At 43.5% G+C, this 17,268-nt stretch overlaps 1 protein-coding gene and 1 pseudogene across 2 annotated transcripts in view; one reads left to right on the top strand and one right to left on the bottom strand.

Moving 5' to 3' along the window:
* The window catches only part of LOC115193093 (pseudouridylate synthase 7 homolog), a 21,392-nt pseudogene extending 11,016 nt beyond the window's left edge, over positions 1-10,376 (top strand).
* The window catches only part of LOC115192657 (SRSF protein kinase 2), a 129,505-nt gene extending 112,698 nt beyond the window's left edge, over positions 1-16,807 (bottom strand). Inside the window, exons 1-2 of one of the 2 annotated variants that reach the window (XM_029751412.1) lie at positions 16,692-16,807; positions 16,407-16,473 (exon numbers count right to left, since the gene is read on the bottom strand). In XM_029751412.1, the coding sequence (XP_029607272.1) occupies positions 16,407-16,473; positions 16,692-16,707 (83 nt within the window). In that variant the 5' untranslated portion in view covers positions 16,708-16,807. Of the gene's footprint in view, positions 1-16,406; positions 16,474-16,691 lie in introns of those variants that run through there. The other variant, XM_029751411.1, reaches the window with a different exon arrangement.
* Positions 16,808-17,268: the final 461 nt, after the last annotated feature.

The following is a 17,268-nucleotide window of genomic DNA, read 5'->3' as shown; positions in this document are numbered from 1 at the left end:
TAGAGATTACAGTGTGTTTACAATGGAATCTCAGGTGACAGGATAGAGAAAGTGTTACAGTCTGAACTGTCTGCATGGCTGTACACCACACACACACACACACACACCACACCACTCTTATCCAGAGTGACTTACAGGAGCAATTATGGTTAAGTGCCCTGCTCAAGAGCACACTCAGGGATTCAAACCAGCAACCTTTTGATTACTGGCCCAACGCTCTAACCGCTAGGCTACCTGCCACCCCAGGCCACTCACACACCCTCACATTTTAGCACATCGGCTGGGGCAGATAGATAACGAGACAAATTAATCTCCTCCTCCTGCCTGGTGAGGGTCCAATCTCACAGTAACAGTTAGAATTCCTGTCACTACAATTAGCCTAAGTAATATCAATACTAACTACAAAAAATATAAAAATATCAACGCAACATGTAAAGTGTTGTTCCCATGTTTTATGAGATGAAATAACAAATTCCAGAAATATTCCATACGCACAAAAGCAAATTTCTCTCAAGTTCTGTGCACAAATGTGTGTATATTCCTGTTAATGAGCATTTCTCTTTTGGCCAAGATAATCCATCCACCTGACAGGTATGGCATATCAAGAAGCTGATTAAACAGCTTGATCATTACACAGGTGCACCTTGTGCTGGGGCCAATAAAAGGCCACTTTAAAAATGTACAGTTTTGTCACACAACCACATGCCACAGACGTCTCAAGTTTAAAGGGAGCGTGCAATTGGCATGCTGACACAAGAAATATCTGTTGCCAGAGAATTGAATGTTAATTTCTCAAACCATAAATTGCCTCCAACGAATGTCGTTTTAGAGAATAAAGTAGTACGTCCAAACGGCCTCACAACCACAGACCACGTGTAACCACGCAAGCCCAGGACCTCCACATCCGGCTTCTTCACATATGGGATCGTCTGAGGGAGTGCTGAGGACTATTTATGTCTGTAATTAAAGCCCTTTTGTGGGGAAAAACTCATTCTGATTGCCTGGGCCTGGCTCCTCAGTGGGTTGCCTGGCTGCCAAGTGGGTGGGCCTATGCCTACCCAGGCCCACCCATGGCTGCAGCCTGCCCAGTCAAGTGAAACTCCATAGATTGGGCATAATGAATTTATTTCAATGGACTGATTTCATTATATGAACTGTAAATCAGTAAAATGTTAAATTGTTGCATTATATTGTTAGTACAGTATAATGCTATATCATTGATAATAATAATGATTGTCTAATGTGATATTGTGTGTCATTTCCTTATTTTTTCTGGATTATATTTGTTTATTATTTATTTTTTACTTTTACTTTTTTTATTACTAGGTATACTGCCACTGTTGGAGCTAGAAACACAAGCATTCACGCACCTGCAAAACATCTGCAAATCTGTGTACGCACCAATAACTTTGATTTGATTTTGAGGTTCTTTGAGACAAATAGAGGAGAGAGAGGACACACCCACCAATTGTATTATTGGCAGGTAGGCTTTGAGCTGCTGGTTAATCCTGAACCCAATAAGAACAGACACGCGCACCACACACACACACACACCAACACACCACATACCACCCACACATTAGTGGATAAGAGAGTTTTACACTAACCCATTGACTAGGTCAGATACATACAGTCATATAGGCAAACACATAGCACAACACTGCCATCACGATGCCTGGGCAGTTGGCAGACGCCTTGGTTGTGATCACACAATGTATGAGGCACAACATCTCTTGTTATTTCTCTCACACACAGCCTTAGGCTTATTCTATTTGCAGCTCTTCTCAGAATATCAGAAACTCTCATGATCAGATATGGAGCCACGCTTATAAAAGAGAGATGAATAGAAAAGATGGTCAACACCTCTTTTTTCCTCTCTCACCACCTCACCTTTAACCACCAGCAGAGGGCAGGAGAGAGTTGTTTCTTTGAGCCGTCACCATCACTGGCATCCTCTGTGAGTGACTGTTTATACAGAATGACATGCCCTAATGCCTCTATCTTCCCTCGATGGCCTGGCTTGCCCGGCCCTGGCTGCCCGGCCCTGGCTGCCCGGCCCTGGCTGCCCGGCCCTGGCTGCCCGGCCCTGGCTGCCCGGTGCCCGGCCCTGGCTGGAACTGGACTGCAGCTCAGATATGTTATGAGAGGAACACTGATTGAATGTAGGTTAACCCTCCAGTACAACATCTTATTTACCCATGTATGATGATCCTTGCGTCTCATCACTCCAGTAGTTTTACAGGACCAGAAGCCTGTCTGATCTTACTAAGCAGCAACTACACTACATCAAAACATTTTTTCAAAATCCACCACCAAATCCTGAGGAGAACATGGTGCCAGTGCCAGTCCTAATCATTAGGCCTTAATGTGGATTAATGGATAGGCTAGCCGCTGGTTCTACCAAATATGGGTCATCCTTGTTTTGTGGATTGGCAGTAATCTGTGGATCCTAATCATCAGCAACCAAAATGGGTTAGTCTACTTACCCACAGTTAACCATCATTAACATTGAGTATAAAGATATAGAAGCTGAAGAACCCCTGTTAAAACGCTCAAAATAATCATGTCTAAATCAACTCAACATCACTTCAAGCCCAGTGTAGACGAAGGGGATCCTCTTCTGGACTCTACACATGAATACCCATAGCCCTACCTAAAACACTCCTGGTGCAGTTCCACAATCCACATTCAATTAGCCTCCATTTAATCAGTACTACTCCTTCACTGTGTCCTACCTGAGGAGAACCTTCAGGAAGAGCATATCACACACTGAGACCTTATCATCAATATGATGTCGCCTTATCAAATTCAAATAAACCATTCTCCCTGTGAGAGACATCTTAGCTATTCTGTCCACTGCATATACCAACACAGAGGATTCCTCCATATTAGTAGATTGCTTTCATATAGCCTACCCAACGTTATACAGTCATGTGTGAGCTAAACGGTAATAACAAACTGATCTAGATATCATGACACAGCCTGCATTGGCCTATGGTTTAGCTGCTTTTATATTACAACTGTAATATTTGACAGAAGCACCTCAGAACATCTTATTGTCTTGAAAGTGTCTGTTGACAACCAGAGTAGGCTACTTAATGTAATCTCATGCTACCATAACAAGCCCAGAAGTGAGTGGGTGTGTGAGGATTATGGGCTTGGCTTTAGCCTCATGCTCCTGACTGTGAATTCAACACAGCCTTTAGATGGCGCTGCAGTGGATAGCTATTTTATTTGTTTTTGGACATGAGAACAGCGATCACTAACCTTGATTTTGATAATACTTTCTATTTCAACGAGTTGGCAGCTCTGGACGTTCTGCTTACTCCGGGCCAGGTCCCAATCCCCAAGACTCTAAATTATAAGCGACGGCTCAAAAGAGGCATATGAGCCGGCATCCTGACAAGACTACGTTGGCGAGCCAATAATCCGCCTCTACCCTCCGTTCAATGGCGAACGTACAGTCACTAGAGAACAAACTGGACAAGCTCCGTTTGAGACAATCCTATCAACGGGACCTGAAGAACTGTAATATTCTATGTTTCTCGGGGTCGTGGCTGAACAAGGACATGGATAATACACATCTAGCTGGTTTTTCCATGCATCGTCTAAACTGGACGGCAGGACGGCAGCCTCGGTTAAGACAAAGCGGGGAGGAATGTGTTAAAACAGCTGGTGCACGATCTCTAATGTTAAGGAAGTCTTGAGTTTTTGCTTGCTTAAATTAGAATACCTCATAATAAGCTGCAGACCATACTATTACCAAGAGAGTTTTCATATACATTTTTTTACCATCACAAACCGATGCTGGCCGGTGATTTTAACGCAGGGAAACTAAAGTAAGTTTACCAGCATGTCACCTGTGCAACTACAGCCAACAAAACTCTGAGCTAAAGGCAAGAGCTGCTGCTATCAAGAGAAGGGACACTAATATGGATGCTTATAAGAAATCCCACTACAAAACTCCGAAAACAGGCAAAGCGTCAATACAGGACTAAGATCGAATCCTACTACCCCGGCTCTGATGCTCGTTAGATGTGGCATGGCTTGCAAACTATCACGGATTAAAATGGAAATCCAGAAGCGAGCTGGCCAGTGATGCGAGCCTACCAGATTAGCTAAATGCTTTATATTCTGGCTTCGAGGCAAGCAACACTGAACCATGCATGAGGGCACTAGCTGTTATGGATGACTGTGTGAGTAAGACCTTTAAATCGGTTAACATTCACAAGGCCGCAGGGATAGACGGATTACCAGGACGCATACACAGAGCATGCGCTGACCAGCTGGCAAGTGTCTTCACTGACATTTTCAGCTTCTCTCTGACCCAGTCTGTAATACCTACATTTTTCAAGCAGACCACCAAAGTCCCTGTGCCCAAGAACGCCAAGATCGCCCCGTAGCACTCACATCTGTAGCCATGAAATGCTTTGAAAGACTGCTCATGGCTCAATCAACAACATCATGCCAGACACCCTGGATCCACTCCAATTCGCATACCGCCCCAACAGACCCACAGATGACGCAATCTCTATTGCACTCCACACTGCCCTCTCCCACCTGGACAAGAGGAACACCTATGTGAGAATGCTGTTCATTGACTACAGCTCAGTGTTCAACACCATAGTGCCCTCCAAGCTCATCACTAAGCTCAGGATCCTGGGACTGAACACTTCCTCCTGCAACTCGGTCCTGGACTTCCTGATAGGCCGCCCCCAGGTGATGTGGGTAGGCAACAACACATCCTCCATGCTGACCCTCAACACGGGGGCCCCTCAGGGGTGCGTTCACCCATGATCATTAAGTTTGCTGACGATAAGACAGTGGTAGGCCTGATCACTGACGATGATGAGACAGCCTATAAGGAGGAGGTCAGTGACCTCGGAGTGTGGTGCTAGAACAACAACCTCTACCTCACTGTCAGTAAGACAAAGGAGCTGATTGTGGACTACAGGAAACGGAGGGACGAGCACGCTCCCATCCACATCGACGGGGCTGTAGTGGAGTGGGTCGAGAGCTTCAAGTTCCTTGGTGTCCAAATCAATAAGGAATTATCATGCTCCACACTAGAGGTCGACCGATTAATTAGGGCCAATTTCAAGTTTTCATAACAATCGGTAATCTGCATTTTTGGACGCCGATTATGGCCGATTACATTACAATCCGCGAGGAGACTGCGTGGCAGGCTGACCACCTGTTACGCGAGTGCAGCAAGTAACCAAGGTAAGTTGCTAGCTAGCATTAAACTTATCTTATAAAAAACAGTCAATCTTAACATAATAACTAGTTAACTACACATGGTTGGTGATATTACTAGTTTAACTAGTTTGTCCTGCGTTGCATATAATCAATGCGGTGCTTGTTAATTTATCATCAAATCACAGTCTACTTTGCCAAATGGGTGATGATTTAACAAAAGCGCATTCGCGAAAAAATGCACAATCGTTGCACCAATGTATCTAACTATAAACATCAATGCCTTTCTTAAAATCAATACACAACAACATTTTTTAAACCTGCATATTTAGAAATTCATGTTAGCAGGCAATATTAACTAGGGAAATTGTGTCACTTCTTTTGCGTTCCAGTGCAAGCAGAGTCTGGGTATATGCAGCAGTTTGGGCCGCCTGGCTCGTTGAGAACTGTGTGAAGACCATTTCTTCCTAACAAAGACCGTAATTCATTTGCCATAATTTTACATAATTATGACATAACATTGAAGGTTGTGCAATGTAACAGTAATATTTAGACTTAGGGATGCCACCCGTTCGATAAAATACGGAATGGTTCCGTATTTCACTGAAAGAATAAATGTTTGTTTTCGAAATGATAGTTTCCGGATTTGACCATATTAATGACCTAAGGCTCGTATTTCTGTGTGTTTATTATATTATAATTAAGTCTATGATTTGATATTTGATAGAGCAGTCTGACTAAGCGGTTGTAGGCATCAGCAGGCTTGTAATCATTCATTCAAACAGCACTTCCTGCGTTTTCCAGCAGCTCTTCGCAATGCTTGAAGTACAGCGCTGTTTATGACTTCAACTCCCGAGATTAGGCTGGCAATATTATAGTGCCTATAAGAACATCCAATAGTCAAAGGTATAGGAAATACAAATGGTATAGAGAGAAATAGTCCTATAATTCCTATAATAACTACAACCTAAAACTTCTTAACTGGGAATATTAAAGATTCATGTTAAAAGGAACCACCAGCTTTCACATGTTCTGAGCAAGGAACTTAAATGTTAGCTTTTTTACATGGCACATATTGCACTTTTACTTTCTTCTCCAACACTTTGTGTTTGCATTATTTAAACCAAATTGAACATGTTTCATACATTTTTTGAGACTAAATTGATTTTATTTATATATTATATTAAGTTAAAATAAAAGTGTTCATTCAGTACTGTTGTAATTGTCATTATTACAAATATATATATAAAAATCGGCCGATTAATTCGTATCGGATTTTTTTTGGCCCTCCAATAATCAGTATCGGCGTTGAAAAATCATAAATCGGTCAACCTCTAGTCCACACACACCAAGACAGTCGTGAAGAAGGCACAACAACACCTCCTCCCCCTCAGGAGTCTGAAAATATTTGGCATGGGCCCTCAGATCCTCAATGTTCTACAGCTGTACCATTGAAAGCATCTTGACTGGCTGCATCACTAGTTGGTAAGTCAACTGCTTGGGTTCTGACCACAAGGCGCTATAGAGGGTAGTGTGTACTGCCTAGTACATCACATGGGCCAACTACTCTGCTGAGCTGTGGATATCAGATCCATTCAGCCAGGCCACAGTATTGACGAAGCAGCATTGGCTGAGCAAATCTGTCCAGCAGGGATCGAACTCCTGAGCCTCCCCCTCTTGCTCACTCACACTCCAATCCACTTCCCTTTGACACACTCTCAGTCCATACATCTCTGACTAGGGACATATACTGATAAGGCCTATATGGCACAGCCCTCATCGCTAGCAATGTGAATTGACAATCTACACAAACAAACTGTAAACAAGTGCACATAAGCTTCAGGTCACTGATGTCCAGTCAGCAGAACCAACCAACAAGGTATGGTCCGCTGTATTGGCTCTTCACCATCACTAAGTGATCCTCTCTGGGAATCAATTAAATTAATGAATTAACCTAAGTCAGCGGTTGTGCTGAGGTCTGCTCAGACAACGTTGAAGCCTGTACCTAGTCCTCTGACTTCCATAGAAGAACCACCACAACGTAGTCAGGTACCATGGTCCTCTGTAGCTCAGTTAGTAGAGCATCGCTCTAGCAATGGCAGGATAGTGGGTTCGATTTCTGGGACCAAATGTATGAGAGTAGGTTGCTTTGGATAAAAGTGTCTGCTAAATGGCATATTATATTATTATTATTATTATATATACCTATTTATAACTTTGACTTAACTCCAAGAGTGGGAGTTGTAAGCTGCAGCAATATTATTCAGCTACCGGCAAAAAGCCATTTGTCTGAATTCCAGAGAACATTACGCTACCTGGCTGCCTCACTCCACTGCACCACACACAGTCCTGTTCTCTAGCCTGCTCCAATCTTCCATCAGCTGGCGAAACACAAGACAAAAATCAATGCTGTTGATGTAGCAACATCAATCAGACTGCATTGGGCTCATACAGGGATCTACATTACAGCAGTACACAAGGAGGGAGCAGAATTATACGACACACACTGTTAGCACTGAGGCTGGGATATTTATAGGAGTCAGGAGTTATGATACAGTATCACTAACAACACCAACTCTGTGATACACAGAATTATGGCAATGTCATTGAAGCTCTAGCGCATGGGTACTCAAGCACTATTTGAGAAGGTCCGGTCACACACAGTTTATACAGTGCATTAGGAAAGTATGCAGACCCTTTGACTTTTTCCACATTTTCTTACGTTACAGCCTTATTCTAAAATTGATTAAATTGTTTTTTTCTCTCTCCTCAATTTACACACAATACCCCATAATGACAAAGCAAAAAACAGGTTTTTAGAAATGTTTGCAAATGTATTTAAAAAAACTGAAATATAACATTTACATAAGTATTCAGACCCTTTACTCAGTACTTTGTTGAAGTACTTTTGGTAGCGATTACAGTCTCAAGGTCCTCTAGGGTCTGACCCTACAAACTTGGCACACCTGTATTTGGGGAGTTTCTCCCATTTTTCTCTGCAGATCCTTTCAAGCTCTGTCAGGTTGGAAGGGGAGTGTCGCTGCACAGCTATTTTCAGGTCTCTCCAGAGATGTTCGTTCTGGTTCAAGTCCGGGCTTTGGCTGGGCCACTCAAGGACATTCAGCGACTTGTCACGTAGCCACTCCTGCGTTGTCTTGGCTGTGTGCTTAGGGTCATTGTTCTGTTGGAAGGTGAACCTTCGCCCCAGTCTGAGGTCCTGAGCGGTCTAGAGCAGGTTTTCATTAAGGATCTCTCTGTACTTTGCTCCATTCATCATTTCTCGATCCTGACTAGTCTCCCAGTCCCTGTGCTGAAAAACATCCCCACAGCATGATTCTGACACCACTATGCCAGGTTTCCTCCAGACATGACGAATGGCATTTAGGCCAAAGAGTTCAATCTTGGTTTCATCAGACCAGAGAATCTTGTTTCTCATGGTCTGAGAGTCTTTAGGTGCCTTTTGGAAACCTCCAAGCAGGTTGTCATGTGCCTTTTACTGAGGAGTGGCTTCCGTCTGGCCACTCTACCATAAAGGCCTGATTGGTGGAGAGCTGCAGAGATGGTTGTCCTTCTGGAAGGTTCTCCCATCTCCACAGAAGAACTCTGGAGCTCTGTCAGAGTGACCATCGGCCCTTCTCCCCCGATTGCTTAGTTTGGCCGGGCGGCCAGCTCAAGGAAGAGTCTTGGTGGTTCCAAACTTCTTTCATTTAAGAATTTGAGGCTACTGTGTTCTTGGAGACCTTCCATTCTGCAGAAATGTTAGAAAAAGGATGTAAACAAACAAAATGTGGAAAAAGTCAAGGGGTCTGAATACTTTACGAATGCAAAGGCTTGGATGAATATTGTAATTTATTGGCATAGTAACAAACCATCAACACACAACCCCAAACTGTTCACACCCCTCTTGTTGGCAGAAAGAAAATGTTGCTGTAATTCTACACATTTGCCATGGGGCGTTTAGAACATTTAGCAGTTTTTAAAGTCAATTGCCTGCATTTCTACCCATTTTGCCATGTCTTATGGGTGTTCATATGATACTGGAGTGACTCAACAAAAAGAAAATGGGGGACCCTTGGTGGTCGAGGCCCCCTGGGCACGTAATCTGGTTATAATAACTGCGATTTTTTAAAGTCGGGACATGTGGTCCGTATTGACCCCGTTTTGGGTCCGGATCCGGACCGCTGTCCGCCAGTTGAGTATGGCTGCTCTAGTGGTTCTGAGTTAATGCTAGCAGAAATCATAAACTCAGAATTGAGATGACTGAGTAATCTCGAACCATTTCTTTAGAGTTAGGGGAGGTTTAGCCATCATTCATCTCAGTGTGTTAACCTACAAATCTATCTGATAATGCATATAAAGTTTAAAAACAAACTACAAACAGGTATACTCATCGTGTAATAATTCTGGCAGCATTGAAGCTAGACATGGAAAGGTTGATCCATGACTCATTCAGGCAGTCGCCCAGGCAGTCATGCCAGGATAAATGTGAGCATGCAGCCTCCTGTATGCCTGTGTGAATGAGTTGGTGATAGGATCACATTACTAGTTACTAACTGACTGTAAACCACTGAATAAATAAGCAACAGTTGGATGAAAAGTGCATGTTGTGATAGAAAGAAGTGGCCAGAATGATGAACAAATCCCTCTATCCCTCCGCCCCCACACACAGTCAATACCTTGTTCATAACATAGACCATAAAACAAATCAAAGATGAAAGATTCTATCAAGTCACAAGTTATGTCTTGTAGAAATAACTGGCTGCCACGGCCTAAAAAACTGCCCCCAGAAACCATTTAAAGGGCAGTGAGCAAACTTAACCTGTCAAGAGGCAGCATGGATGAGACAGATGGAAGAGAGTATGAGGCACTCAGGCCCAATTCAGACTGCATATACTCTATTTCAGAACCATCCCATCTACATAACCTAACACAAATGTACACATGGACATGAAGACTCACACACAGACACACTCTGCACCACGCCCAGCAGCACTCTCCCTGTGTGTGTGTGTGTGTGTGTGTGTGTGTGTGTGTGTGTGTGTGTCCTGTTTCGCTGTAGCTGTTGCTGAGGATCAGTGAAAGGAGCCTCTGATCTTCCCAGCTTTGTTGTGATCTTCCTCTCTCAGGCCCTGTGTTGTTCTGATGGCAGGGTGTGGCCAGGTCGGATGTCAGCCAAATAGGCAGGGGGGGAGGAGGATCGACGGGTGGGCGTAACCCTCCAGGGGCTGGGGGGTGCAAACAGAAGAGAGTTCTCTCCATATGAATGGCGAGGAGGCTGTGATGTGGGTCAATGGTACTACTGCTTTGCTTTGGCCCCCTCTGGTTTCAGATAGGTCTAGATGAGCCTCCTGTCTGTAGCAATAGACAGACATGTAGACATAGTCCTCCTGAGGGGCCTACCCATACACAAAACAACACACACACGTGGGCACACATGATAAGCTTATACGCTCATGCGCACATGCACAAACATGCACACACACAGAAAATGTATGGACAGGAAGGACAACTTGTTGCCTGAGTATTGCTATGATGTCACCTGAGAACATGTCATGCGTTTGTTTGTTGTGGTTTCCACTCCGGCTCAAAGCATGTCTCTACAGAGAGATTGTTCCCAGCAGCAGCCAAGCTTTAACAAAACACACAGTTATGACATTTAAAGGTGGCAAAGGCCAAGATAGAGTGTGATACAGGTTAATTTTTAAGGTCTCTTTCAGAGCAATGTCAATACTCATGAAGTCACACGTGATGTCAATAGACCCAATATGAATCAACTGAAATTGATAGATACATTGTAATAGATCCATAAAAACTAGGGATGCACCGATATGACATTTTTGGCCGATACCGATATCCGATATTTTCCTTGCCCCCCAAAAAACGAATACCGATACCCGATATTTAAAATTTTAGCGGCCTTTTAAGCATTCTAGTACATTTAAATAGTTGAAACACACACACACACACACACACACACACACACACACACACACACACACACACACACACACACACACACACACACACACACACACACACACACACACACACACACACACACACACACACACACACAAAAAAGTACTTTTGTTGGCATTTAAGTCCCCATTACCAGTAAAACATCATCAAAACCTATTTCTTTCACATACTTGCTGTGCTGTTTCGTTGTTCATTTGTTCAGTCGTTTCCTTCTCAACCTGGATTTCATCATACATGTCAAGCAGTGAAGTTTCAGCTCTGTCTGTCCGTGGCCTCTTCTGTCGTGGGTCCTCTTCGTCGGTGCGCACTGTCACTGTGTGCGTTTCCATCTTGTCCAACTGTGTCTAACATTTCACGTAAACCCTGTTTCTTGTCTGCATCGAAGTAGTGGTCCTTGTACATAGCATCGAGCAAGGTGGCGACACAGTAAAGAGGCTCAGAGAGAATGCCACCGAATCGCTTGTTCACAGCCTCTACTAGAGTACTTTTGCAAGTTTTAACCCCACAGTCTGTCAGCAGTTTTGTTGAGCAGGTGTTTCAATGCCATGACCGAGGGTATCACGTCTGCTGCAGTCGCAGGTGATGAGCTTATTTCTCGAGTTAGTTGTTCGTGTGTGAGTGTGTTCATGTTTCAAACATGTTCTCAAATGCCATTGAAATGGCAGCAGCGGTATGAGAACCAGCACATTCTTGAGCATGCAATACAGTTTTCCTCAGTACGAAATCCTCATCGACCCACTGTGCTGTCAGACTCAGCATGCTCATGGGGATGACATCGCTGGTCCAAATGTCAGTCGTGAAGCTAATAGCAGTAACACCCATAGCAAGCAGCTCATGGATGTGCATTTCAACAATACTGTGTAACTCCGGTAGGGCAACATCTGAAACATAGCGCCTACTTGGTACTGTGTACTGGGGCTCGAGGTGCTCGTCCAGTCGGCGAAAGCCAACATCATCCACGACAGAGAACGGTTGATTGTCAAGGGCAATGAAACCATTATCTTGGCGTTAATGGATTTTGCCTTTGAGTTGTCTCGCTGAAATGTTCTTACTCTTTCGAATGACTGATCGACATGAAGTTGTTTAGTTGCTGGAAGTGTGCCCTTAGCATTTTTCTGCTTTTGTTCTAAGTAGTCTCTGAACGTCTGGGGGTGATGCACTTTCAAATGAGTAATTATGTTTGTGGTATTGAAAGATTTCACCCTCTCCCCTCCTCGGGAAATAATAGCAGTACAAATGTTTCATATGGCCTTTTTGTAATCTTCCTTTGAAACTTCAAAATAGATCCACACAGCAGACATTGTGGGCTAGGTTAGGAATGTTGTGTTGCACGTGTAACGCAGTATTTGTAATGGCGTCATTACCTCATCTACCTACGTTACATAGCTATGACATCGGTTTTGCACATCGGTGTTAAACTAGACATCGGGCCGATGCTGGCATTTTTAGCTATTATCGGCTGATTCCGATATGCTTACCAATATATCGTGCATCTCTAATTATAACAGCATGATAACAAGATACATTTCTAACATCATTCAATTAATGGCAAGAAGAAGAAGAAAAGAAACTGTGCTTCAATACATTTCTATTTGACATGTTTGTGAGTGACGTGTGGATTCATTTGGTGAATGTTTTCTGAAGCAACAGCGATTCCAGCCCCCTCCACAGCACACCTGTGTGGGCAGAACCTTGGTATGGAGTCACCGAATTGTGGCCAGTGACTACACCGGTGACTTTGGTCCAACTGCATTGTGCCATGAAGTCTGCTCCTCTCTCTCCAGACCAATTCGTATGCACTTTACAGGGCCAATGTGCCGCCGTGCGCATACCAACTACTGCACTTCGTCATAACCGGCTCACGCACCATGCAATAGACAGCACTCACACACCCAAACCTACATTTGCACCAGATCTATCTCACTCTAGTAGAAGTCCTTCATCTACACAAACACTCACACTCTGTTAGGCTACATCACCAACAGCCATCTAGCAGCCACAGACCCCAGTGTGACTCACAAATAGTGCCTTTAAACCGATGAAAGTAGCTAGTTTATTCATTTGGGATGCTTATCTGTCTCTGTGCTGTCATTACTGCAATGAGGCCGAGGATGCCTGTCACATCAGTCAGATCTCTTTTACAACCCCCAACCAAGGCTCAGGGTTTCAGTCTCAGTTGCAGCTGAAGTAACCTACTGCACAAAAAAAATGCTGGGTTGTTTGGTTCACCCAACTGCTGGGTTGCAGGCATTGGGTCACTTAGTTGGGCTGTTTTATTTAAAAAGAGCAAGGTTGGGTTGTTGATGGTGGGTTATTGGTGCTGGGTTATGGAGATATGACCAGATCCTATAGCTGTATATCAAATCAGCAATCTGTTCTAGCTCAGTCCCCAAAAAGGACTGGTTCCGAGCCCTGCACACGCACGTGCTCAAAGGGCGAACACGTGTGCATAAACGCTGCGCAAATGGAGCCTGTCATTACAGCCATAAACGGTGATGCATTTATATTCAAAACACAAGATACCGAAATAAACTGTGTTTTACACCTGCATTTTGAGCTGAAAGTCATTCATGTTAGCAGTCAATATCAACTAGGGATAGCATGTCACATTGTCACTCCTCTGGAGTCCAGAGCAAGCAGGATCATATGGCCTACCGGTACGCAGCAAAGGCTGCAGGATCGGATGGAAAGCATGATCTGTCCGTCACCTTTTTCTTCCTCACAAATATCATAATTCATTTACCTGAAAGTTACATCTTCATCCCGTAAGTATTGAAGGTAGTGTGATGTTACAGCTATCTTTAGACATATAACCAGTACCCACCACTAAGGTATATAAATGTAACCCACCCAAACTAGGCCTAGCTGAAATATGTAAATGATCAATGATCAATGTTGCAACCTGGTCTCAGAGCATTTCGTATTAATCTGTATGTAAAACCAAAACACACCATTTAGTATGACATGTTATGAATTACAATTCGTATTTATGTTACAAATTGCAACACGTACAATATGTTACGAATTTGCAAAATGTACAATATGTCACGAATTTGCTAAATATATGATATGTTACGAATTCTAGCTAGGTGGCTAGGTTAGCTAGGCTAGGTCTTAGGTTTAGAGTTATGGTTAAGTTAAGGAGTTAGGTTAAAGGGTGGTTATGGTTAGCTAGGGTTAGCTAAAAGGATAAGGTTAGGGTTGAGGGAAGGGTTAGCTAACATGCTAAGTAGTTGAAAAGTTGCTAATTAGCTAAAATGCTAAAGTTGTCCGTAATGAGAGTCGAACTCAAAATCTTTGGGTTGCTAGACGTGCTAATGTTGTCCATTTTGAGATTCTAAATCACAACCTTTGGCTTGCTAGATGTTCGTGTGATATGCTCACCCACCCCGACCAACCACCCTACTTTCGTTTTTGCCTTAAGTAACCATCTGTCTTATTTAACCATACCAAACGTAACACATCATACTAATTTGAGTGTCCCGGATGTACGTTTACTATGTTAAGTCTAGTCTATGATTCCAGGCTGATTGTTGTAGCAAAGATGCGTCTGTAGCAGATTGCTAAACTGTACTTTATATGGATAATATCAATTTAGGTAGGCTACTCTATTTTTGACATGCGAAATTGTAGAAAATTAAACAAGCGTTTTCTGGTCACTAATCTGGATATGTGCGCCCACCTTTGAGCACCATTGCTGATGACTGGTAAACAGTCAAGACCCGCAACTGTTTGGTTCAAAAGCACAGATTAGATGTTTTTTTAAACAAGAATTTGGTGCAGTGCCGTGGGCTTATGTTAGTGACTAGATCGAATAAGCAAAGGTATAAATATAAAATACAAATGGTAGGCTATTCTCTACATAGCCTATTAAAAAATGTATGAATTGTTTATATTTTTCCCATTGTTTCACACTCGCAACCCCACAAAACCTTCTCCTTGAAGGGGTTTGATTAATCTGTGTAGGCGTGTTTTGCATCAGCTGAAAGTTTATTGCGTTCAATTGGGAACCGGGCTGGATCCCAGGCGTGAGCCAGGCGCCCAGTTCAAAGCCCACAGCGAAGTCGGTTCTAAACAAAAGTGACGTAATTAATCACGTGTAGTAATTACTAGGATTCTGTGTTTTCCCATGCAAAAGGGATTGCTTTTGATAAAAACGCCTTATCTGCCTTCTCAATGAAAACAAGTTAGAAAATTAAAACATGTATTTTATGGAAAAGATGCACCATGCTGCTTTGTCGACAAAATGACAGAGTTGTGCAGATTACTGTTCGATTTGAGAAGGTCACGCCTCCCTTCTCCGCTTTCGCCCGATTGTTTCAAGTCATCAGACTCAAGTCAAAGTCGAGTCCCGAGTATTGAAGCTCCGAGTCAAAGTCAAGTGATTTTATTTTCTATCTTGAAGAGTCTCAAGTCATCAAATGTGTGACTCGAGTCAGACTTGAGTCCAAGTCAGACTCTAGTCAACACCTCTGGTAATAAATAATCTTTATATTCTAGAAGAATGTGTACAATGCTAAACATTTTAAAGAAAATGTTGATTTGCAGTATGTAAATGTAACATGATGAACAAGAATTACATTTACTCTCACAGGTTGTCAATAAGAGCTTTCTGAAAGCCACACCCCTGATAAGCCACGCCTCCTGAAAAATAACCTAAGGATTACATTCAAAAAGACCTAGCTGCTATGTCAACCAGCATGAAAGTAAAAAAATATCCAACTGATGGTTAAATTAACCCATGTTTGGGTAATCCCAACAACCCAACGTGTTTTCACAGAAAGAGTCAGTCATTGCCGATTTATTAGGCCAACGATATACAACTCCAGCATGCAATTCATATCCTCCTTGGATAAAAAGCCATTCCAGGCACAAGATATCCATCGACCTATCCATACACAAGGGGGCCCGAGGAACGTTGCCAATGGCAACTTCAGACACCACACAGTTGGAGCGCCCAGACGAGCTGGACCAGAGTTCCCGTTTCCGTACCAGCACCTGCACCACCGCCCTCGCAATATGCCTGCCTATGTGTGCGTTTTGCCATACGTGCCCAAAACAGACTCTCCCCCGTATGTTGCCTTCGCACCGCCAACAATGACAGCTTAGCTGGCTGACGTTCTATGGAAAGCCTAATAACCGCTGTCACGACCTGACACAAGAGACATAACAAACGAGCACAGCACCTCCAAATACCACTTCCACTCCATTCCGAACACCGCCCTCCTTACCTCCTTCCGTGGGCTGCTTTGTCTTTTTTCCCTTTGGGCCTTCTCTTTCGGGCCTGGATAGCCATCACTAGAAGAGATTCGATTCATGTAGAGGTAGGACCGACGTCCGAGCACCGAGAAGGGACAGAGAGAAAGAACAACACATCAGTCTCGAGCTATAGCTGGCCGGTCCAAGCATCCTTAACCAAAAAGGTTGGAAACCCCCGCACGCGCGTAATTTCACCACCTCTTATCAAAAGCTGTCCCGTAGTCGGAATATTTGAAAAATATAAAATATTTCCATACCTTTCCTGGAGCTCATGATGTTTTCCTCCTTCCCTTCAGCAGCAGCGGCAGCTCAACGGCAGAAGCCGAGATCTCACGCTCTCTCGTCTCCAGCCTCCTCTCTGGAGAACGCGCACTCCCTCTGTCGTTTGGAGGAGGAGGCGCGCTCAGGCACTTGAGCTATATGCTACGTGGCCGCGCACAACTGTCACAATTGAGGTTAGCGCGAAAAGGACCGCTTAAATTGAAAGAACCAAAACCAGAAAGACTGAGTCCCTCCGGTCAACATTAGATTATCCCCATTTTATTAATGTCTCTGATGTCTTGAACATTAAAATATTTCCCCTGCCTGCTTCCCTATTTATCCCCACGTCAAAGCACTATTAGCTCAGTAGGCCTCTTATCTAGAACCTAAAATAGTTATTCCGCTGTCCCCATAGGAAAACCCTTTGAAGAACCCTTTTTGGGTTCCATGTAAAACCCTTTCCACATAGTGTTCTACATGGAACAAAAGGATTCTAACTGGAACCAAAAAGGGTACAGCCGAAGAACCCTTTTGGAACCCTTTTTTCTAAGAGTGTAGGCTAACTGGGGCGTA

The sequence above is a fragment of the Salmo trutta genome, chromosome 4 (assembly GCF_901001165.1).
Source record: "Salmo trutta chromosome 4, fSalTru1.1, whole genome shotgun sequence".
Taxonomy (NCBI): Eukaryota; Metazoa; Chordata; class Actinopteri; order Salmoniformes; family Salmonidae; genus Salmo; species Salmo trutta.
This window is presented reverse-complemented; position numbering and strand designations above follow the sequence as displayed.